At 44.6% G+C, this 24,826-nt stretch overlaps 1 protein-coding gene across 1 annotated transcript in view; it reads right to left on the bottom strand.

The window, feature by feature from the left end:
* LOC311239765 (myosin-10-like) overlaps positions 1-24,826 on the bottom strand; it is a 240,379-nt gene that overhangs the window by 19,421 nt on the left and 196,132 nt on the right. The window contains 12 exon segments of the mRNA XM_084328192.1: positions 696-819; positions 1,570-1,658; positions 1,903-2,031; positions 2,888-3,049; positions 3,411-3,623; positions 4,730-4,942; positions 5,428-5,676; positions 7,353-7,505; positions 11,749-11,853; positions 12,370-12,576; positions 16,150-16,294; positions 18,544-18,756. Of these exon segments, the coding sequence (XP_084184318.1) occupies positions 696-819; positions 1,570-1,658; positions 1,903-2,031; positions 2,888-3,049; positions 3,411-3,623; positions 4,730-4,942; positions 5,428-5,676; positions 7,353-7,505; positions 11,749-11,853; positions 12,370-12,576; positions 16,150-16,294; positions 18,544-18,756 (2,002 nt within the window).

Below are 24,826 nucleotides of genomic sequence, written 5' to 3'. Positions count from 1 at the left end.
TGATAAATGGACAATAACGCCGTCGTGTCTTACGGGCTGTGCTGTTGTGTTTAACAGGTATGAACCGCTGTTTTTGTATTTATTTTGGTTTTATTAATGTGTACACACTGCTTTTATTTCATATTGTTTCCTATGTTGTTACTGAAGCTACTTTGCACGGAGCTAAATGTATTTACTGGCTGTAACTGTAGACGGCGCGCCGTGTTGAATGTACGCGCGCCGCGTTCTCTTTGAGTATGTGCAGCTGAGAGCCAGAGGTGGAGTGCACGCTGATAAATGGACAATAACGCCGTCGTGTCTTACGGGCTGTGCTGTTGTGTTTAACAGGCAATAAAGATCACCAAACTGGGTACAATTGTCTGCGTGTTGACGTCCACCTCACACCAGACACAACGCAGAATCCATCACGCTACACCTGCATGGTGGTCTAAGTGTATAGTATGATCCTATAGAGAGGGTCTATCTTCATACCTGCATGGTGGTCTAAGTGTATAGTATGATCCTATAGATCGGGTCTATCTTCATGCCTGCATGGTGGTCTAAGTGTATAGTATGATCCTATAGAGAGGGTCTATCTTCATACCTGCATGGTGGTCTAAGTGTATAGTATGATCCTATAGAGAGGGTCTATCTTCATACCTGCATGGTGGTCTAAGTGTATAGTATGATCCTATAGAGAGGGTCTATCTTCATACCTGCATGGTGGTCTTTCTGAAGCGGTCGTTGAGCAGCTCCATGTTACCTTGCTCCTCCTCCAGCTCCTCCTCCAGCTGTGCGATACGGGCCTCCAGCCTCCTCTTCTCATCCATAAGGGCAGACCTGACACACACACACACACACACAGACAAACACCAATACACCATCATTCCTCATAGAAAGATTTGAAAGAGGTCAATATGCAAATCCAAAAATATATGGTTGACCGCTAAGAGACCGACAGCAGTGATATACACCACTACTAGTATGATAGAGAAGCCTGTGGGATGCAGTGCTGGTTGGGAGGAGCAAGAATAGGGTATGCTGTCACAATAGAGGTTATACTACTATAGTATAGAGCAGGGGTTCTCAAACTTTTTTATACCACGACCCCATTTTATTTAGGATTTCTTTTGGCGACCCCACACTTAATGTATTGCGTAATTTCAACGTGGAATTAAGGAATATCAAAATAAAAGCACACATTGAACTTGATCATGCATATTTATTAGAAAATGTAATTACAGCACTATGTTATCAATACACATTTATAAAACGAGGCATATTTAGCCAAAATATGTTGCCAGAACATAAAATAAATATATATGCCCAATATTCTTCCATGTTTAGGGAGACAATGATTGCCATGTGTAAAACAACAGTTGCTATATGTTGAAAAATATATAAACAGAAATGTAATAAATTGGTGTTGTGAACAAGCTGCACTGGAACAGTAATACCATGCTTTTCTAATGTTTTACCTACTCTACCTTAGGCATTTTCTTTCAAAGGTGGTTACCAATGGTTACAGGCAGCCATGTTGGAGGAAAGAGAACTTTACTGCAAAGCCTTCATGAGGTGCATAGTACTGACTTTCCAGAGGTGCTGTTGGAGATCTCGTCCTGCAGCTCGTCCCTCTCCTGCTCTGCGTGGCGACGGCCCCTCTCTGACGCTGCCAGGTCCTGGAGGCCACACAGAGGTCAGAGGTCAAGCACACGTTTTCAATGCTTCCTTCAATAACATATTATGTCCAGAAGGACATTTGTCATGAATAGATACCATGCCTGCAGCATAAATACCAAACCCTACCATAATGGACACCATACATAGTCAATACCATACAACTAGAAAAGACATTACAAACACGTCACAAAAATAAAGTTTCAGGTAATGGTGCTCTGGTCACAGGACAATGCAGTACCATACCTCATGCAACTGCAGGATCTCAGCCTCCAGACTTTTGAGCTTCTTCTCGTTCTCCTTGGACTGGGAGAATATCTCGTCCCTGGAGGACCTGGCCTCCTCCAGCTCCCTCTGGTAGTCCTTCATCTGGGCCTGGCCAAGGTAGAAGAGAGTGGGCTCACTATCCTGCATCATCAGCTACCCACCTCAGCATCTACTGCATGCCTGACTGTCCTGGTATGGGGGGGGGGGGGGGGGGGGGGGGGAGGGTCCTTCCAATGTTTTGTTAAATTGTTTCCCCTTTTAAGGTGTTGCAAGAGTTTCCTTATCTTCACTGAGGGTCAAGGTCATGGGTTGTTTCATTGTGATCTGGGTGTGTGAAGCCCTTTGAAACATGTACAGTAGCTGTTCAAAAAGAAAACTGGACTAGAATGGGTGTCATATATAATGTATCTAGTCAGAGAGCAATCTATTTTACTGTATCTAGTCAGAGAGCTATATATATATATTACTGTATATAGTCAGAGAGCTATATATATGACTGAATCTAGTCAGATAGCTATATATATTACTGTATATAGTCAGAGAGCTATATATATTACTGAATCTAGTCAGAGAGCTATATATATTACTGTATATAGTCAGAGAACTATATATATTACTGCATCTAGTCAGAGAGCTATATATATATTACTGTATATAGTCAGAAAGCTATATATTTTAGTGTATCTAGTCAGAGAGCTATATATATTACTGTATCTAGTCAGACAGCTATATATATTACTGTATCTAGTCAGGGAGCTATTAGACACACTAGCCTGTATCATCATGTGTTGTAACTTAACCACATCATCTAGTACCATTAAGATGATACACATTCTGTCAGAGTGATATGAACTGTGATATGAACTGCATCTAAACAGTGGTTTATGTAGCTGTTTGATGACCTCATCCCTGGCCTTGTTGGCTCCTTCTATCTGTCTCTCTATATTAACAGTGGTTCCTTTACCTGTAGTTTACGTAGCTGTTTGATGGCTTCGTCCCTGGCCTTGTTGGCTCCCTCTATATGTCCCTCTATATCCTTCAGGTCCATCTCCAACTTCTTCTTCGCTGCAACAGCCAGAGCTTTCTGCTTCCTCTCGTCCTCCAGCTCCGCCTCCATCTCTCGCACCTGGGGGGAGGAGCCACGAGGGGTTAATGGAGGGTTGTGGGGATGATCAGCAGCAGAGGTTTCCTTATCCCATTACTTAGTACTTAATACAATACAAATATACAATACAATGATATATTATTATTTTATTATATAATTAATACTACAAATACAATTTTGAGTTCATATATACAGCTGGAATTAGTTGTAATTGTAATATGTATTGGTTGTTACATAGTTGCCAACACAAAAGGTGCACTGTATTTTGAAACGTTACTAGAAATGTGTTGCAGTAAGATAGTTATTTATTTTGTAAACAAATCCCCTTCCCCCCCGAAAACTGCTAGTGCACATCTTCAATGTAATACAGAAGTTGTGGCACCTGCTTGACCAGCGCCCTCTTCTTCTCGTCGTTCTGGTCATCCCTGCCTTGCAGGTCCCTCTCGTACTGGGCCTTCATGGCCTGCATGTTGACCTCCAGACGCAGCTTGGCGTCCTCTGTGGCCTGCAGCTCATCCTCCAGCTCCTCCAGCTGAGTCCTCATCTCCTCCAGCTGCTGGTCCATGGTGCGCTTAGACTTCTCCAGCTCATGCACCTGGGGGGGGGGGGGGGGGGTGGATAGTGTTGTTGACTGTGCTACAACCGATCATTGTTTACCCATACATTAACCGGGAGAAAATTAGGTCTGGAAATGTCAGTTACACTTATGTTTAAAGGTGCTATAGATAACGTTCAGCCACTAGATGCCGCACTAGAGCACCAGCATGTCATTTATCCAATCAGGAGCATTCGAAGTGGGGAAATGGGAAGTAGGGAGCCTGCGTGCATGTAATCAACAACATTCATTTTGGACCTGCAAAAAACGTTTAAATGATAAATTCATTCATCAATAATGTTTTGGGATGAAAAGTAATACTTTTATTCCACACCTTTCTTTTTTTTTTGATCCACTTTTTCTCCCATTTTCTATATTTTCTCCCATCCCAATTTCGTATCATCCAATTCAACCCTCCCCTGTCACGAACGCTGTTTCTTGCCTCCCACAAGCCGGCTGCAATGTGGACTAAGTCATACATAGCACAAGTCCCCTCCGGTACTTGAGGTAACAGCAGTCGCATCTTTTCACCTGCGCAGCTCGATCTCTCAGTGGCGAGGAGTAACGCGTGGGAGGCTCACGCTGCCCCCGACACTTCCTGATTCTACTGCGCAGGCGCACCAACCGACCTGTAGGAGTCGCTGTCCACAACGCCCGATCCCCACCCATCAGTTTCCCACCCCCTAATACGGCCAATGTGTATTAGTACGGACGGCCAGCTAAACTGAAAGCAATGTGGAGCGCTGGGCTTGAACAGGCAAGCCCAGCGTCTCCGTCATTCGTGGCGAGCGCCTTGCCCACTACTCCACGTAGCCACCCTTATTCCACACCTTTCTAAAAGTTCTGTGGATGTGTTATTTTATTTAAATGATTACTCTACATGAAAATGATCTATAGCACCTTTAAATGCAAACTTTGTACCTGACTAATCTAAAAGAAATATAGACATCATTTAGATCTATTTTATTATCTCCCTCCTCTTTTATTAAATTAAATGAAGCGTCCTTTTTTGTTGTTTGGGATGAGGGTACATGTTTTGGACACCGTTCCTCCGTGACAAAAGAAACAGTCTTGTTTATTCTCTAAGCATCCACCGCAGCACTCACGTTCTTTCCCACATCGTCCTTGGAGCTCATCAGGTCCTCCATCTCTGCACGGAGCTGCTTGTTGACCCTCTCCAGTTCCTCCTTGGCCTCCAAGGCCTCGTCCAGCGAGCGGGTCATAGACAGAGCCTTGGTCTCCTTCTCCCTCGCCTCGGCCTCCGCGCGGTCTCGTTCCTCGGCGTAGCGGGCCGAGATGCTCTTCTCCTCCGCCAGCATCTAGTAAGGAAGGTGACGGGTGGTGCTATTGTTTAATGAAAATCTGATGAGGTTTGAAACGTGGTTTCATCATCATCTGATCCTCATCATCAAAGAGAGCGACACACAGGAATGAAAGGTCAACCAATATGATGGATGAAAGCTATCTATCCTAATATGCATAAAAAGCATGTAATACATTTGGTAACCAAGTATTGACCATATTCACACAGTGGCCATTTTGCTCCCACCTTGGTTGGATACAGGGTGGAAAGGGTTCTCATCCTGAGCGACATCAGAGCAAAGCGGCTGCAGCGTGATGTGAATATGGTAGATTCCAAGAGGTCTAAACACCTATCAGGCAGTTGGTAGTACCATAGTCAAATTAATATTCCAGTGTCAACTGTTTCAACTAAATCAATTGCTAAATCAATTGACAGCCTAACACTGTCCATATAGACCCAACCCTGCACTACTGTGTATCTCCTGTCAACTGAACTCCAGACCTGGTCAAACTTCTTCTGCTTCTTCTCCAGGTTGGAGACGATCTGCCTCTGGTGGTCCAGATCTACAGTCAGGTCGTCCAGCTCCTGCTGCAGACGAGTCTTTGTCTTCTCCATCTTTTCAAAGGCAATGGTCTTCTCCTCCAGGCGCTGGCCGGTCAGCTCCATGTCCTTCTGGAGCTTCTTCTTCACCTCCTCCAGCCCCTCCATCGCTCCCACGTCCTCCTCCAGCTTCTTCTTCGTCTCCACCAGCTGTAGATAAAAGAGAGGGAGAGGATGGTGTAACCTTTTCTGTAAATAAGGGAAGATGATCCGTTCATCTATTGATGCTCACTGCATGATGACTATGTTGCACTATGTTTCCTGTGCCGGCCTGGCAAACGGAATGTCCTTTGGGACAGTGATTGTCATCATATCATATTGTATCATTCATCTTTTTAGAGTGACAAAACTTTTACTTGTGTGGTGTGACATTTTACACTTACTTATACAAGCTGCCTTGGGTTTGTGCAGCATTATGCACATTTTAAGTTAATGGTATAATTTGTAATGTCGTCAATCAGCTAGGCAAAAGAGCCCTGCTTGGTATTGCACTTTGTTTAAATCTTTTGTTTTGGTCTGATGTGTGGGTTGGAGTTTAGTAAGTTATTACACTATGGATTTCTCCAGACCTCTCTTGGCAGAGCCTGAGGTGTGGCCAGCATTAGCAGCCCCTCCCCCTATCCCCACTCAACTCCAGCCCACACATAACATAACACCAAATCAAAAACTGTATACAAAATGCAATACCAAGCGGGATCTTTTGCCTAGAGGTAACTGTTTGATGGCATTACAGATTCTACATTTAAGCAGTATTTAATCTACCACATGTTTGACTCTAAGTTTTTTTATTTTTTATTTTTTATTTTTTTTAAACTTTATTTTTTTGCGTTTATCGCTTTTCTGGTCAAGCATGACCGACAGAAACAGGTTGAAATGGGATGTAGAGCAGGGGAAGACATTCTGAGAAATGACCGCGGGTCCGGGAATCGAACTCGTGTCCCCCAGATCCGTGACGAGCACGGTTTTCCCCGATGCAGAAATAGCGCCGAGATATGCGGTGAGCTACGGGAGCTCCCAAGTTTTTTTCTTTTTTACTGTATGACAGTCAGAAAGGTGAATCTGTTGCAACCTCCCAAACCAACTAAAATAAATTAAATTACAATTATATTCATGCCCAACTGCAGAGCAACTGTCCCAAATCCGATAAATGTGGCTGTATATTAATTCAGTATTTTTTTAAATTATCTACCATCCACAGACCATCACACAATACACATTTTTCATCATCACTTTTTATCGTACAGGGGGAGGAATGCAGCGGCATTATTTTCAGCCCTGAAATCAGGTAGGGCAAAGTAGGGCTGTCCATGTTCTGGCCTTCGAAGCTTCAGTAGCTACTATCAGCGAATAATAATAATATTAAAGCTTCAGTAGTTACTATCAGCGAATAACAATAATATTGAAGCTTCAGTAGTTGCTATCAGCAAATAACTGAAGCTTCATTCTTCCTGTGCGCACAATGTGGCGAATAAATGAGAGCTAGTATGGGGTAGATAGGTTTTCTGAAAATACCTGATTTTCTAAAATAAATTGCATTATTATTTCTACATGCCATTTTCCATTATCCAGCCCTAGAGGAGAGAGGCGGTCCTACCTGTGTCTGTAGTGTCAGCATCTGTTTATCCAGCCCTAGAGGAGAGAGGCGGTCCTACCTGTGTCTGTAGTGTCAGCATCTGTTTATCCAGCCCTAGAGGAGAGAGGCGGTCCTACCTGTGTCTGTAGTGTCAGCATCTGTTTATCCAGCCCTAGAGGAGAGAGGCGGTCCTACCTGTGTCTGTAGTGTCAGCATCTGTTTATCCAGCCCTAGAGGAGAGAGGCGGTCCTACCTGTGTCTGTAGTGTCAGCATCTGTTTGTCCAGGTTCTTGCGCGCCTCCTCCTCCTCCTCCTGCTGCTCCTGCAGAGCGCTCTTCTCCTCCTCCAGCTGACGGATGCGGCTGCTCAGGTTCAGCTTCTGGCGCGTCTCCTCTTGAAGCAGCTCCTACACCCATAAGAAAATAAATGGTTCAAGAAACACAAGTTTAATAAGAAACATATAGATTATTCTTTCAGATATCGTTAGAAATCAGACACGACTTACCTGGTTAAATAAAGGTTAAAAGGTAAACAATTTTCTTTATACTATTATATGTTAAATTGCTGGTTGCTCAGCCATATATGGCAGATTCTATACATTTCCTGTAAGAATAAAAAATGTGAATTCACTGCCATATATATAGTATTATTATTGTTCTTTTAAACATTTTATTTGTTTGTTTGTTTTACAAAGAAAAATTGGCAGACCTTTTAAAAATCTTGTAAGTTGTAAGTAATCTTTTCTGGTAAACTGGGCTCACACACAGTTTTAAGACTTAATTTCAATCCACAGTGATAGAAGCACTTGTTTTTCATATGTGTATATAATGTAAATATCTGTAGATGACAGCAGACATCTACTCTGACAGATCTATAGATCTTAAAAGAGGAGACAGCCATTGTGTGTTTCCAAGTTAGACGGTGGGAGAGCCACAGGCAGGGTGTGTGAGTGATAGCAGCCAAGGTCACCATCGAGAGCAGGCCGCTGGTAGGGGAAGATTTGGGTCAGAGGTGTCACCACCGTTGCTATGGTAACAGTTAAGAGAGAGAGAGAGAGAGCTGTTGCTATGGCTAATAGCCGTTGCTAAGGAAATACACTTTTATAGCTGGGGGTTCTTCCTGGTTGAGTCAGACTAGGAAACGAAGCTGACGCGTAGACATGTTGACAGAGAGACTGCAATAGCTGGAGGGTGGTGGAGGGGCCTCCTCCACCCTCCTAGGCCATGAGGTAGTTAGCTTTGGCTAACAGGGAAGGCTTTTGGCTAACCACTAGGTCTCAACCATCTTCGAACTGATAGCAGGAGAGACCGATAGAATTAAGGAATTCAATAGACCTTCAAAGACTTTTCAGAACTGTTTTCCATCTTGAGGATATGTTTATGGAATAAACATAACGTTTGAAGGAAAGGTAGCATGTTTCCAGTGTGTCGTTTTCTTCTGAGTCGGATGCATTACCGGGGAGATAGAGTGTGCCAGCCAGTACGAGGAGTAAGGTATAAACAACACAACGCAGACATCACATGAGAACCGGATTATCCAACAACAGGTTATACATCTCACACACACACAGGATTGAAACACTAAGGTTGCGTTCACACCTACCCTGTTTGGTCAGTTTTAAGTGAACCATGGTCCCTTTAAATCAATAGTCTGTTTTGTTTGGAGAGGTGTGAACACAAACCAAACTATTGTGAGGACCAAACAACCGCCCCCTCTTGAAAAGTTGGGACTCGATCCGTTTCAAAGTGGAGCATGGTGCGGTTTGCTGTTGGTGTGAATGCAATCGAACTTTATATAGGACCTAATCTAGGAAGCAAATAGCCTACAGTGCATTGCAGTGTGCGCTCCGTAATAGTCAGACTCGCGCCGCACGCGTAATGACAGTCTCTCTCTCGCGGAGTGTGCGCGCCGTAATATGATCATTATGATCCACTGGAATAAAAAAAAAAATAGGTTTACTACTTACATACTGTAGTTGTCTACTTTGTTCATTAATGTTACCTAAATGTCATATAAGTGAATTGTATAGAAACAACTCACCAAAATGTACTATTGCACAACTGATTTGACAAAAGAAAATCCACCTTTTACTGAAATGATGCCACTGTTCAGGCGTGATTTTCCCGAAAATGATCTGTCCAATAGAATGAATGACCTGGGCGACTGATCTGTCCAATAGATGAACGACTTGACGACTGCATGTCCTTTGTTTACAAATTAGGTTCGCTCAAAAAACGGCAGTGTGAACGCAAACCAAAATCAAAATCATTCTCACATTTGGTCCACCAGAAAGTCCGGACTATCCGTGGACTTTCAGATGTGAACACGGCCTAACAGAGGTTCTGCTTTTCAAAGAAATTCAATATTTGGTTGAAGTTTTAAGTTTGTATAAAGAACAAGAGAGTTGTCCTGACTGTGTATCTTATTCTACCTATGTGTCCTGTAGTTTACTGTGTATCTTACTCTACCTGTGTGTCCTGTAGTTTACTGTGTATCTTACTCTACCTGTGTGTCCTGTAGTTTACTGTGTATCTTACTCTACCTGTGTGTCCTGTAGTTTACTGTGTATCTTACTCTACCTGTGTGTCCTGTAGTTTACTGTGTATCTTACTCTACCTGTGTGTCCTGTAGTTTACTGTGTATCTTACTCTACCTGTGTGTCCTGTAGTTTACTGTGTATCTTACTCTACCTGTGTGTCCTGTAGTTTACTGTGTATCTTACTCTACCTGTGTGTCCTGTAGTTTACTGTGTATCTTACTCCACCTGTGTGTCCTGTAGTTGACTCTCAGTGTCTGACTGTATGTTACTGTACCTGTGTGTCCTGTAGCTGACTCTCAGTGTCTGACTGTATGTTACTGTACCTGTGTGTCCTGTAGCTGACTCTCAGTGTGACTGTATGTTACTGTACCTGTGTGTCCTGTAGCTGGTTCTGTGTCTGACTGTATGTTACTGTACCTGTGTGTCCTGTAGCTGGTTCTGTGTCTGACTGTATGTTACTGTACCTGTGTGTCCTGTAACTGACTCTCATTGTCTGACTCAAGTTTCAAGTTCAAGTTTCTTTAATAGTTGTCATACAGAAGTACAGAATACTTTTGTACAAAATGCTTCTTACTGTTGCGCTCCAGAGACTGTGCATGACAAGATAAGTATGAAATAAAAACATAGTAAAAATTAGAAGAAAAAAAAGAGGTCACAGTGTTCAGTTTAGACATATGTACAATGTTCGTAGACGTAGTTACCATACAATATACAATACTGTGCAGTGTACTAATATACAATACTATATAGTGCAAGGCATAAATGGACAAGGTGCAGTTTAGGTACAATTCACAGTAGGTGTACGAGTTGTAGTGCAAATCCTTTATCAATAAATATAAAGTGTAAGTGTGTTTGTGTGATCTAAAGTGTGGAGAGTGGGTGCTGCAGTGTGTTGTTTGTTTGAGTGAGTGTGTGTGTGCGTGTGGGTGTGTGTGCTGTGTGCATTTGATGGTTGTTGCATAGTGATTATTGTTCGTTTAGCGATTATTGTTCGTTTAGCAGCCTGATGGCCTGGGGATAGAAGCTCCTTCTGAGTCTTTCTGTGCTCGCCATAAGACTCCGGTATCGCTTGCCTGACGGCAGCAGTTCAAAGAGGCAGTTGTTCGGCAATTTGCATATCGCCCCAACAGGTCCACGGAGGACGCCATAGCCCATGTGCTGCACACAGCAGCATCACATCTGGACAAGAGGAAGGGGAACTATGTGAGAATGCTGTTCATCGACTACAGCTCAGCATTCAATACCATAGTCCCCTCCAAACTCATAGCCAAGCTCAGGGACCTGGGCTTGAACTATGACCTGTGCCAGTGGGTCCTGGACTTCCTGACGGGCAGACCCCAGGTGGTAAGAGCCGGCAACTGCACCTCCTCATCCATCACGCTCAACATAGGGGCCCCCCAGGGCTGTGTTCTGAGCCCCCTCCTCTACTCCCTGTACACACATGACTGCGTAGCACAGCGGAACAACAACACCATCATCAAATTTGCTGATGACACAGTAGTGGTGGGCCTGATCTCTGCCAACGACGAAAGGGCCTACCTGGAAGAGGTAGAGAACCTGTCACAGTGGTGTCAGGAGAACTGCCTCTCCCTGAACGTCAGCAAAACAAAAGAGATGATTGTGGACTTCAGGAGGTCGGGGGTCAAGGACTACAGCCCCCTCAGCATCGACGGGGCACCAGTTGAGAGAGTGAACAGTTTCAAGTACCTCGGAGCCCACATATCCGAGGACTTGACATGGACCACACACATTGACAGTGTTGTGAAGAAGGCACGACAACGCCTCTACTTCCTCAGGCGCCTAAGGAAGTTCCAAGTCAGTCAGAAGATCCTTAGGAACTTCTACTCATGTACAATAGAGAGCATCCTGACCGGCAACATCACCTCCTGGTTTGGGAATAGCACTGCACAAGACCGTAGCAGACTACAAAGAGTGACACGTTCAGCCGAACGCACAATTAGAGGGGGGCTTCCCACCCTCCAGAACATTTACAACAAGCGGTGCAAGGGGAAGGCTAAGAGAATTATTAAGGACTCGAGCCACCCGAGTGTATGTTACTGTACCTGTGTGTCCTGTAGCTGGTTCTGTGTCTGACTGTATGTTACTGTACCTGTGTGTCCTGTAGCTGGCTCTCCATCCCAGAAGCATCCTTGGTAAATTTGACGCCCTTCCTCTCAGCATCCTCCAGCATGGCAGACACGTTGTCCAACTCCGTCTACACAGAGAGGGATAAGATGGTTTTCAAGAGTCATATGTCCAGTGTGAATATGTGAGTGTGTGTTTGTCATATTTGTTAATGTTTATGTTCACTTTATTTTTGAAGTTGATTTGTCCCAGGCTTTAGTTTGGCTAGCTACAACAATCAGCTTTAGATAAGCAGGACATGTTATATAACTAGATCTACCAGCAGTCAAGTGTATCAATTAACTGGATAAAAACAAGATTATGAAATTACCATGAGCACTTTTGGGACATGTAAAACAAAATGTTCAAATTGCACAACATTACCATAGGAACCCTGTGTAAATATGTATGGAAGAGTACCGGTAATAGGGCAATGATGAGAAAAAAGTACATTCTGCAACAGAATTTGCAACAGAATTTCCACTTTATTCTCAAAATAATTTTCAAACTGTTACTTTGAGTTTATTCCCAACACTTTAACTTTATTCTCAAAGTTTCAACTTGGATAATGTTAAATATCTTTCTCTTCTATATTTTGACCACTGACCTGTAGTTTGTGTGAGCGCTCAGCCAGTTCTCCCTTGGTTTTCTCTCCTTCGGTGGCTCTTGCCATGGATTCCTGCAGCTGGCCCTCTAGCTTCTTCCTCTTATGTTCTGACTCCGTCTTGGCCTGCTGAAGACCTTTGACCTCGCTGGCCAGCTCCTTGTTCACTGTATCCTGGCTCTGCTTGTTCTTCTCCAGGTTGGCTTTGAACTGGAGACAGTAAATAGCAGGCATCATTACAGCTGTGGTTCTCAACCTCTTTTAGTGTCAAATACCCTAGAAGCTTTTGTCTCAGGGACCCATATCTCATAAGAGTTTGCTGTTAGATATGATTAAGTTCATAATTCTATAGCTTAGATACCAGTGGAGAAAGTGAAACTACAGTAATGATGAGAATAGTCAGTCATATAATTTCTCATGGGCCTAAAGGTCCTTCAGATAGAATGCAACACCGGCACTGTTACTATGAAACCCATTATTTCCAACGGCTTACACCGCACCATGCTGGCTCTTCACCATGCCAAGCGAAGCAAATACACGATGCCAGGTATGTTTAAACAATGCAATGTTGATTATGCTATTATCTGTCATTGTACTCCGGAAATCACCCCCCATTTTGCTTTCTCCTCTGTGATATTGAGTCAGACGTGCGCTGAACCTAGGGCTATCTAACCTGTCCTATCGGAAACACCTATAACATCTACTGAATGAAATAGTGAAATTTAAATATTCACCGTTTTATTGGGGACCCCCTGGGACCCTCTCAAGGATGCCTAGAGGTCTTCGGACCCCACATTGAGAACCAGTGCATTTGATTAGAGCAGTGGTTGCCAACCCTTTTGGGCCCAAGGCACACCAAAAGTCAAACTAGAATCTCAAGGCACACCAACTTACAGTCACCACAATCAATTATGGAGATTGTCTTAAATGTCATGATTAGATTGGGTCTCATTCACCAACGGACTTTTAAGACAAAAGTTAAGAGCAAATTTCATCATGGCTCCACGTTTTCGGGCCGATTTTGGGATTCACGAATGGTCCCTTCTCTGGGATTCGCTCGTAGCTAAGAGCAGGATTTAGGAGTGCTGAAGAGCAGTCATAAGTCGGACAAACTGGTGTGCGCCGTGTTCTTAAGGGCTTTATTTGATTTATTTGATTGTTCACATTGATTCTACAGACATCCTTGGAATTAAATAATCATAATAATAATAATAAATGACAATATTTGTATGATCAAAAATTACATTTTACAGTCATGCCTCAACGACGCATTGTGATGTCTGAAAATAAATAAAAGCACTACACCAACACTGCAAATGACAGTGGATACAAAAAACGAAACCCAATCACGTGGATATAGCTATATTCCATATTTATACCGTCTTGTTGCGCGCTCCTGGCCACCTGCCTCAGTGCACACACACACACACACACACACACACACACACACACACACACACGCACACGCACACGCACACGCACACACACGCACACACACGCGCACTGTATAGCCTATGTGCGTAATGAATGAACAGTAGGCTTATATTATTCTAATGACTTGTTTTATTTATTATAGACTGTATTAATATTCCATATTTATACCATCTTGTTGCACGCTCCTGGCCACCTGCCGCAGCGCACGCGCACACACACACACGCATGCGCGTGTACTGTATAGTCTACGTGCGTAATGAATGAACAGTAGGCTTATATTATTCGAATGACTTGTTTTATTAGGAGATCGCAGATACTGCGCTGCCCTATAGTAGTCATACTGTAGTTCTACTACAGTACAGTACAGTACACATCTTAGCGTGGCATCTTAAGACCGCCACAGAGTCGGGCATGAGCGGACCAGACGCCACAGAGTTGGGCATGAGCGGACCAGACTCCACAGAGGCGGGCATGAGCGGACCAGACGCCACAGAGTTGGGCATGAGCGGACCAGACTCCACAGAGTCGGGCATGAGCGGACCAGACTCCACAGAGGCGGGCATGAGCGGACCAGACTCCACAGAGGCGGGCATGAGCGGACCAGACTCCACAGAGGCGGTCATGAGCGGACCAGACTCCACAGAGGCGGGCATGAGTGGACCAGACTCCACAGAGGCGGGCATGAGCGGACCAGACTCCACAGAGGCGGGCATGAGCGGACCAGACTCCACAGAGGCGGGCATGAGCGGACCAGACTCCACAGAGGCGGGCATGAGCGGACCAGACTCCACAGAGGCGGGCATGAGCGGACCAGACTCCACAGAGGCGGGCATGAGCGGACCAGACTCCACAGAGGCGTCGCGCGCCGGTGTCACTTAACTTAACTTACTTATCACGTTATAACGTGAAACAATAAGTGATCCCGTTAAAACATAAAACGTTTCACGCTATAAGGTTTCTTGTTATAATGTGATACGCTTGTATGTCGTAATAACGTGAAAATATATTGTTATAACGTGAAAAACATCTTGTTATAACAATAAACGTTTCACGTTATAACGTGATACTGATCTTTTTTTCTGTTTCTGGTGTGGCAGCAATACGCTTCCGTAAGTAACTGATGGGTTCAGATACACGTAGTGGAGTAAAAAGTATAAGGAAAAAATATTTCCTTTGAAATGTAGTGGAGTAAAAGTATAAAGTTCCCTAAAATTAAAATACTCACATAAAGTACAAGTAGCTCTTATTGTACTTAAGTACGTACAGTACTTGAGTAAAAATTAGTGCTGTCAGGCGATTAAAAAAAATAATCTAATTCATTACAGGATTTGTAATTAATTAATCTAATTAATCGCATTTTAATCGCATAACCATTTTATGCCTGATATTCTATATTCTATGGATGGCAGAATTCAGTACTGTATCATCTACAAAACCTTCTGTTTAATCATCTTCCATCTATTAATTTGCTTAGATTTTTCAGGTCTGGTCAATTTTAGCATGGTGTTATTCAGTCAAAGATAAAAAAAAATTATTGATATTCTCATTTGGTTCATTACAATTTACTCAAGCCTAGTAACAGACACAGTATTTCTGACACTGGGAATACATTCCCTGAGATCCATAGATGTCCCTAGAATCAGATACCAAGAACATGCAAATGGACCATATAAAAAAAAAGTCTGTAAATGTGTATTCTATGTTCTTATGTTATGAATGAGATTAAAAAAAAAATTATTAAAAAAAGAAAAAAGAAAAAAAAATTAATACATTTTGAGTTAATTTTCATAACGCGATAATTTGCTGTGTAATTAATTAATCTAATTAACGCGATAAACTGACAGCCCTAGTAAAAATACTTTCCACCACTGCCGGTTGAAAACCAATGGATTAGAGGATACTGATCTACAACTAGGGATGTGCACAGCTCCAGGCTGTTGTGGTTGATACTTCTACTCCTTTATTGCTGCAACTATTATTTTGTGGACTTTGATCAGTTTGCTATATGTTATAGGTATTATTACACGAGCACAGTTCATTAGCATTGTTTAGTTGCGAATCACCTCTTAATGTCACTAACTCACTCAGTCATTCAGTAATTCATTCTGATCGAGGTCAGAGTTGTAGCCACTGGTGCATAACATGGCGACAGATAAGGTTTCAGACTGAGGGGCACTAGGGGAGGATGTGCGCGAGGTTGACGCGAGGTCTACTCTCGGACTAAACAATATTATGAGTAACATGAGTCCTGACTGGAGGGTGGGTTTACAGGTCAGCGTCTGCTGCAGCGCAGGTGATGCATCTCCTAATTTAAAATGTGCAACATTCAGTAGATGAGAGCTGCGTTACCCTCTTGGCCTGCTCCAGCTGTTCAGACAGCTCCTCCAGAGCCGTGCTGTGCCTCTGTCTCATCTCCTGGATCTGGGCCTCGTGGTTCTTCGTCTCCTCGTCGATGGCCTTCTTCAGCTCCGTCACCTCCTGTTCACGCTTGGTCCTGGCGATAACACAGAGCAAGGACAGGTTCATATACTGTATAGAACACAGAAATATAAGTGCGGCTGGGTGGCGCAGCGGACTAAGCACTCGTCACCAACGCGAGAGACACTGGTATCGAATCCGGCTGTCAGCGTTGCCTCCGGCTTGGCCGGCCGTCATACTGGCTCAATTGGCAGAGTCAGCGGGAGGGAAGCCGGTGGGGTGGTATTCTGGTCGTTGTAAACAGCGACTCCTACAGGTCGGTCAGGGCGCCTGCACAGCGAGGAAGGGAGATGGTGAGGGTAGTGTGACCTCCCACACGTTACACCTCACCAATGAGAGTCCTCGCTGCCAGGTGAAAAGTTGCTGCTGGCTGTCTCCTATGTCTCGGAGGAAGCATCCGAGAGACTTCAGGGCTCCCTAGACCGACCAGTGGGGGGCACATGCGAGCAACGACCAGGAAGGGGAGGGGGGAATTGGCATAACGACTAAATTGGGATGGGAGAAAAAACACAGAAAAAACAGGAGGAGAAAAAGTGGATAAAAAAAATAACACAGAAATATAGTCATTTACAGCGAACATTGTTGTACGTGGTTTGAAGGAGATGGAGATATTGGGATACATTTGTATCAGAATAATAACAATAACAAAACAGTAATTTATTGTTAATGTTTTTGTATATATTGTGAAGGAGATATTGGGTGATTGAGAGAAAAGAAAGCATAATCGTTCACAATTTTGTGGAAGTGTTGCTCCACCAGAGAGCGTGAAGGTTACTAGAACACACATCACAGGAGCGCTCTAAAATTAGAACCAAAACATCCTATCAGATGTCTATGAGTCTCCGATGATACACATCATCTCGGAAACTGGGAAACCCCCCAACTCTGATGTAGCCATATTGACGTCAGAGAAGAATACAGGACAATCCTGTGGCGCTTAATGTGGATCAGTGGACTAAGGAATATAACGTTACCACATACCTGAAGTCATGGAGTCTGGCTTTATGACCTATGTTTGCATATGACCCTCATCACCCCTCACTCAATACTTTTCCCACCCCTCCCCCTGCACTGAGATACAGTGGCTACAGTGGTAGACTGGTCATCTGAAGGTTCCCGGTTCTATTCCAGCTGCTCCCGGCAGCGTGTCGAAGTGTCCTTGAGAAAGACACTTAACCCATAACTGCTCTTGACGAGCAGGTTGGCACCTTGCATGGTTGCTTCCGCTGTCGGTGTGTGAATGTGTGAGTGAATGGGTGAATGTGAAGCACAAGTTGTAAAGTGCTTTGGATAAAAGCACTATATAAATGTAGTCCATTTACCATTTACCCAATAAAGTAGAGACAGGGGGAGGTGCGCCAGTTGAAAAAAAATTATAATAATAATAAAATGAAAATCCTTTTATCCTATCTCAATGTAACTTTACACATAGAATCTTGATTTTATAATTTTTTATCAACAATCTTTTGATAAAAACAGTATTATGACTTTTATATATTTTGTTATGAACTCAAATGAGCAAATATTTCATAAAAAAATCACAGATTTGCATGTTAGTTTAAGTCGGATAAAATCTTTCTGTTTAAATGTGATGAATCAGTAAATACTTGGTAATTTTGTTTCCAAGTTATTAAAAAAATACTATGTATAGCAGCTCGTACAAACACATGTAAATGTAATATTTATAGTTGTGTTTGATGATTGCTTTATATATTTGATGAAACTACAGTAGTGGTAGAGACAAAATCAGCCAAAATGACAATTTTCAACTGGGGCCTTAACGGAATAAAAAAAGAATGCAGAAAACTGATGAAAAATGTTCTGCACTGCTCTGTTCCAGAGAGGCACCAGAGAGGCACCAGAGAGGCACCAGAGAGGCACCAGACCGGCTGTTCTAAAAGGAAGCTGACGGTGGAATCACCCTGTTTCTACTAATTCTATATTTGAACATATAGGTTTTGCAAAAATGTAAATCATCACTCACATGAAAACCTAAAACGACACTATATAGTTCTTACATTTACATTTAGTCATTTAGCTGACGCTTTTATCCAAAGCGACTTACAAGTTCTGTACAACAAGTCATCAGGAAGGCACAACTCTATCAGCTGAGTAACAATGTTCATCAAAGTGTTGAGTGCTACAGTGCAGGTTAGTTTATTAGGACATGTGCATGGCAGTAAGGTTAGTTAGGGTTAGATCTTTTTTTTCTTCTTTAAACTGTAGGTTTGAGTTTTTGAAAGTGAACACTCCCCCTGGGTTTACCTGAGCTCCTGCTGGGCTGCGGTGGTGTCCAGAGTGTCTTCCAGCTCGGTCTTCAGGGCCTCCAGCTCCTCACCCAGGTCCCTCTTCAGCTTCTCAGCCTTGTTCCTGGACTGTTTCTCTGACTCCAGGTCTTCCTGAAGCTCAGACAGCTGGGCCTGCAGCTCCCTCACCTGCTTCAGAGCATTATTCTTCTGGCCTACCTCATCCTCACCCCTGAGATAAACACATAATATATACAGTATATACAAAGATAGTGGGGAAATGTTTGAAAGAGAGAATGGTTCTTCTGTGTAAAACGTAGAGTGAGGCACTAAGGACCGCTTTGACATCAGAGTTCATTTGAAAGGGTGCGAATCAGAAGAGAAACTGTTGCTTTTGTTACAGTTTTTGAGTTCAGTTGTTATCAGTTGACAACCAACAAACCCTACTTAACACATTCCCGCCCAACAACGTATATATCCGTGTTTCGAATCCACCGGAATCCAAGGTTGTTTTGGCTTTTATTCCATTTTAATAACCTATTCAAGGTCGCCGAGCTGCACTGCAGATGTACCCTACTCTTTGAATTCGAAAAAGTGCATTACCGGCCAGATCCTCTTAGGGGCGCTGTATCGATAATGCAGTGTTCCCTGTGGCAGAAGTTGTCTTTTTTTTTCTGGATTTCCAATGTCGTTTTCTACTCACCTGAAGCGATCGCTATTGCCTGTTGCACGGAATACGTTTTGGATTGCGGATTTCACGATGCAGTAACGGAATTTATCATCAGCCAATGGACATATCGATCTACCAGATGGCGATCGATAACTGGGAAATGGTGTGGGGGATCCAACCGGCTCATGGTAAGATCTTTTTCACGTAAATTACATGCTGATCAGAGCTTGTTATGATACGACGAACACGGGTATTGGTAATCAATAATCAGAAACGACGTCCCCCGCCCCCCCCCCCCCTTCCATGCCCCCCCCCCCCCCCCCCCGATCATATGCAGTTTGAGTTTTATCTGTAGCTTCTGTATAACCGAAATGCCATTGGATATAACGTTAGTAGCTATTAGCCCTTTATCCAGCCTTCCAGGAAATATACTAGACCAAATCCCGTATAACGCTTATATTCACGGCGCTATAAAATGAGAACGTATTGATGAAAAAATTATTTCTTTAAGCCATTTTGAAGGGACGGTTTATGGACTCAATTGACAAATGAGATTGGACAGATAGCAATACTATAAAGTATAGATTTAGCTCTACAAACAGCCCCACGGACTGTGCAAGTCTGTTTACATATGCTGGCCGGAAGTTGGTTAAAGTTAGAGTTTGGAATCAGGGCAGGCGTTCTATCGCCATGCTCTAAGACAAACTCTAAGATGGCGGCGCGCACAGTCGCAGCGGCCCGGAGCTCACAGAGCTGGCATACACTTTTTATTATTTTGGTAGAACTTAACATTATTTCACGCAGCTTTCAACACCCGACGGTGAGGTACAGTCGGGATGTATTCCTAGAGCTCAACAACCGAGCATTTCTCCCAGCGGATTTCACCATTCCAGCGGAGATTGCTAGATCATCACCACCCACTACTCCCGGAGCCGAGAGGCGGAAGAGGAGACGTTGTGAGCGGCTGCAGAAGAGGGGAAAACGCGTTGGTGCATGGGCTAGGCTAAAAACAAACCCATTCAAACCCCCGCTCCCTACCATCTTCCTCTCGAATGCCCGTTCGATCCGCTACAAGATAGACGATATACGAATGGAATTAGCAACACAAAAACAAATGGACAACTGCTGCTGCTTAATTTTCACCAAAACCTGGCTGGATAGCACAATCCCGGATTCGGCTACTGAGCTAGCCGGTCACACTGCCTACCGAGCCGATAGAACGGCGGACTCAGGTAAGAGGATAGGAGGAGGACTGTGCATCTATATTAATGACTTGTGGTGTACCAATGTCACAGTGGTTGATAAACATTGTTGCCCCGATGTGGAATTTTTGCTGCTAAAATGCAGACCATTTTGCTTACCGAGAGAATTCTCTTCTGTTTACATCTGTGCTGTTTACATACCTCCGGACGCCAATGCTAAGCTAGCGTTAGCTAGGCTACAGGATACTGTAAACAAATGCCTGGCGGCACATCCCGACAGTATCTTTATTGCGGCGGGGGATTTCAATCATGCCGACCTAAAGACTGTACTTCACTCTTTCCACCGAAATGTGAAATGTGCCACCAGAGGGAGAAACACACTTGGTCATGCTGGACCTACAAAAGGCCTTCGACACTGTCAATCACACCATTCTGATTGACAAGCTAAAAGCAATTGGTTTTGATAGTCTATCAGTGAGCTGGATGCAATCCTACCTGGAGGGGAGAGAGCAGATGGTGGAGGTAAACGGTACCCTATCCCCCCCCCTCACAGTAAGCTGTGGTGTTCCACAAGGAAGCATACTAGGTCCGCTACTGTTCCTAATTTATGCAAATGACATGTCGTCAGCTTGTGACTGCAACTTGTTCCTGTTTGCGGACGACTCAGCCCTGCTGGTCTCTGACAAGAACAAGTTACAGGTTGAAAAAACCCTCAGCTCGGAACTAGGCAAAATCTGCATATGGCTCGCTGATAACAAACTATCATTACACCTTTTTGTTGACTTTAGTTCAGCCTTCAACACTATTCTACCCAACAAGCTTCACAGTATACTACACAAACTCGGACTGAACACCACACTATGCAATTGGATCTTGGACTTTCTTACAAATCGCACACAACATGTCAGGATTGGCAAGCACACATCCCCCACCCTGCCCATTAGCACCGGGGCCCCTCAGGGGTGTGTACTCAGCCCACTTCTCTATACACTTTTCACCCACGACTGTTGTTCCTCCTCTCCATCTAACCTCATAGTCAAATTTGCAGACGACACAACAGTACTTGGCCTCATCAGAGGGAATGATGAGACCTCATACAGGAGGGAGGTTGAGCGACTAGTGGAGTGGTGCGATGGTCATAACCTTGCTCTCAACCCCACGAAGACCAAGGAGATGATCATCGATTTCCGCAGGACTGGTGACCTCAGCCACTCTCCACTCCTCATTGGAAATGAGGAGGTGGAGAGGGTTTAAAAATTTAAGTTTCTGGGCGTGACGATGTCTGATGACCTGTCCTGGGGGTTCAACATTACCTCTGCTGTGGGGAAAGCACAGCAGCGCCTCTTCTATCTGAGGACGCTTAAATGGGCTAAACTCCCACAGGGACTGATGGCCAACTTCTACCACTGCGCAGTAGAGAGTGTACTCACGTACGGACTACTGGTGTGGTTTTCCAGCTGCACCAGGGCAGAGAAGGAGGCCCTCCACAGAGTGGTCAAGGCTGCAAGGAGGATCACTGGAGCTAGCCTCCCAGATATCTCCACAGTCTTCACCTCCCGCTGCCTACGTCGTGTAAATAACATCTTACAGGACCAGTACCACCCAGCACACCATCTTTTTCAACTGCTGCCCTCTGGTCGAAGGTATAGATCCATCCAGTCCGGAACTAGCAGACTGACCAACAGCCTCTATCCACGGGCTGTCAGGCTGCTCAACGATCAACATCAACTTGCCCCCCCCCCCGCACCCCCCCGTCCCCGTCCCCGTCCCCCGTCCCCGTCCCCCGTCCCCGTCCCCGTCCCCAACCCCCGGTGACATAACTCCCACTTCTCCATTACAACAATAACTGTGAACCGGACTTGCATTGCTGCACTATACACTATTTCATCCATTGCAAGTCAACCAATTTTGTTGTACCAACAATGACAATAAAGATTCTATTCTATTCTACAGTGATTTTAGACGCATCCAAATGGCCGCCAATGTGTTAAGAAATAAAGCTGTACGGTCATGCAGGTCAGCCGTTTATTGGGCAAAATCTGAAATCCTGACAATATTACACAAACGCAGAGAATCTTGTAGTTTCCTCTTCAGAAAACGCAAAAAAAAATTGGCCTGAGGACGCCATCCCTAAGCTCCAGGACTGCTTCAGCACCACAGACTGGGCCATTTTCGGTGGCCTGGGAGTGTTGACACATAGGTCTCTGGATATTTTCTCTCTCTCAGTGCTCGACTATATCACTTTCTGTGTAGACATTGTTACATCTTGGAAGCAGATCCGTGTCTTTCCAAATGTCAAACCCTGGATGACACAGAATATAAAATCACTATTACGAGCCAGGAATGCAGTGCATAGATCAGGTGACACCAACGCATACAGTGCAGCGAGATCAGACCTGAAAAATGGAGTCAGATCTGCTAAGCTGTCATACAAGAACCGCATTGAAGCCCACTTCAACAGCGCCTCAAACCCCCGGCATGTATGGGAGGGTGTCAGGGCTATATCGGACTACAAGGGAAGAACATCCCCCCTGTCAACGGCAGCGCCCCCCTAGCAGAGGAGTTAAACATCTTTTATGCACATTTTGACAGGGACAACAAGGACCCGGTGTTGCCCCCTCTCCCCTCTGACGGCTCCACCATAGTCCTGAGCACTCATGAGGTCAGACTCAGTCTACGAAACATCAACACAAGGAAGGCGGCAGGGTCTGATGGAGTCCTGGGACGGGTGCTCAAGGACTGTGCGGCTGAACTAGCCCCAGTTCTCACCACCATCTTCAACCTGTCTCTGGGCTCATCCTGGGTTCCTGCATGTCTTAAGGCAGCAACAATAGTCCCGGTTCCAAAGAAACTTAAAGTCACAGGCCTGAACGACTACAGACCTGTGGCACTCACCCCCATCGTCGCAAAATGCTTTGAGAGACTGGTCATGAAACACATAAAAGCCTCCATACCGCTATCATTAGACCACAATCAGTTTTCCTACCGGAAGAACAGGTCAACAGACGATGCTATTGCCATTGTGCTGCACACTCTGCTGGAACATCTAGAGCACAGGCACACATATGGTAGACTCCTTTTTGTTGACTTTAGTTCAGCCTTCAACACTATTCTACCCAACAAGCTTCACAGTATACTACACAAACTCGGACTGAACACCACACTATGCAATTGGATCTTGGACTTTCTTACAAATCGCACACAACATGTCAGGATTGGCAAGCACACATCCCCATCCATCCAGTCCGGAACTAGCAGACTGACCAACAGCCTCTATCCACGGGCTGTCAGGCTGCTCAACGATCAACATCAACTTGCCCCCCCCCCGCAACCCCCCCCCCCCCCCCCCCCCCCCCCCCCCTCGCACCCCCCGTCCCAAACCCCCGGTGACATAACTCGCACTTCTCCATTACAACAATAACTGTGAACCGGACTTGCATTGCTGCACTATACACTATTTCATCCATTGCAAGTCAACAAATTTTGTTGTACCAACAATGACAATAAAGATTCTATTCTATTCTACATTGATTTTAGACGCATCCAAATGGCCGCCAATGTGTTAAGAAATAAAGCTGTACGGTCATGCAGGTCAGCCGTTTATTGGGCAAAATCTGGAATCCTGACAATATTACAAACGCAGAGAATCTCGTAATTTCCTCTTCAGAAAACGCAAAAGGTTATGAAATAGTATCAATGTTGTTCAATTCAGTCAGAGATTAATTATGCATTGCTGTCTACTGTCACCTTAATTAAGCATCTGCAGCTCACTCACAGCTCACTCGCAGCTCACTCACATCTCACTCACATCTCACTCGCAGCTCACTCACATCTCACTCACAGCTCACTCACATCTCACTCGCAGCTCACTCACATCTCACTCACAGCTCACTCACATCTCACTCACATCTCACTCGCAGCTCACTCACAGCTCACTCACATCTCACTCACATCTCACTCACATCTCACTCGCAGCTCACTCGCAGCTCACTCGCAGCTCACTCACATCTCACTCACATCTCACTCACATCTCACTCACAGCTCACTCACAGCTCACTCGCAGCTCACTCGCAGCTCACTCACATCTCACTCACAGCTCACTCACATCTCACTCACATCTCACTCACATCTCACTCGCAGCTCACTCGCAGCTCACTCACATCTCACTCACAGCTCACTCACATCTCACTCACATCTCACTCACATCTCACTCACAGCTCACTCACATCTCACTCACATCTCACTCACATCTCACTCACAGCTCACTCGCAGCTCACTCACAGCTCACTCGCAGCTCACTTGCATCTCACTCACAGCTCACTCACAGCTCACTCACAGCTCACTCACAGCTCACTCACAGCTCACTCGCAGCTCACTCACATCTCACTCGCAGCTCACTTGCATCTCACTCACAGCTCACTCACAGCTCA

This window comes from Notolepis coatsorum (genome assembly GCF_963971535.1).
Source record: "Notolepis coatsorum genome assembly, chromosome: 14".
NCBI classification, from domain to species: domain Eukaryota; kingdom Metazoa; phylum Chordata; class Actinopteri; order Aulopiformes; family Paralepididae; genus Notolepis; species Notolepis coatsorum.
The sequence above is the reverse complement of the archived record's forward strand: the minus strand, read 5'-3'. Positions and strand labels throughout refer to the sequence as shown.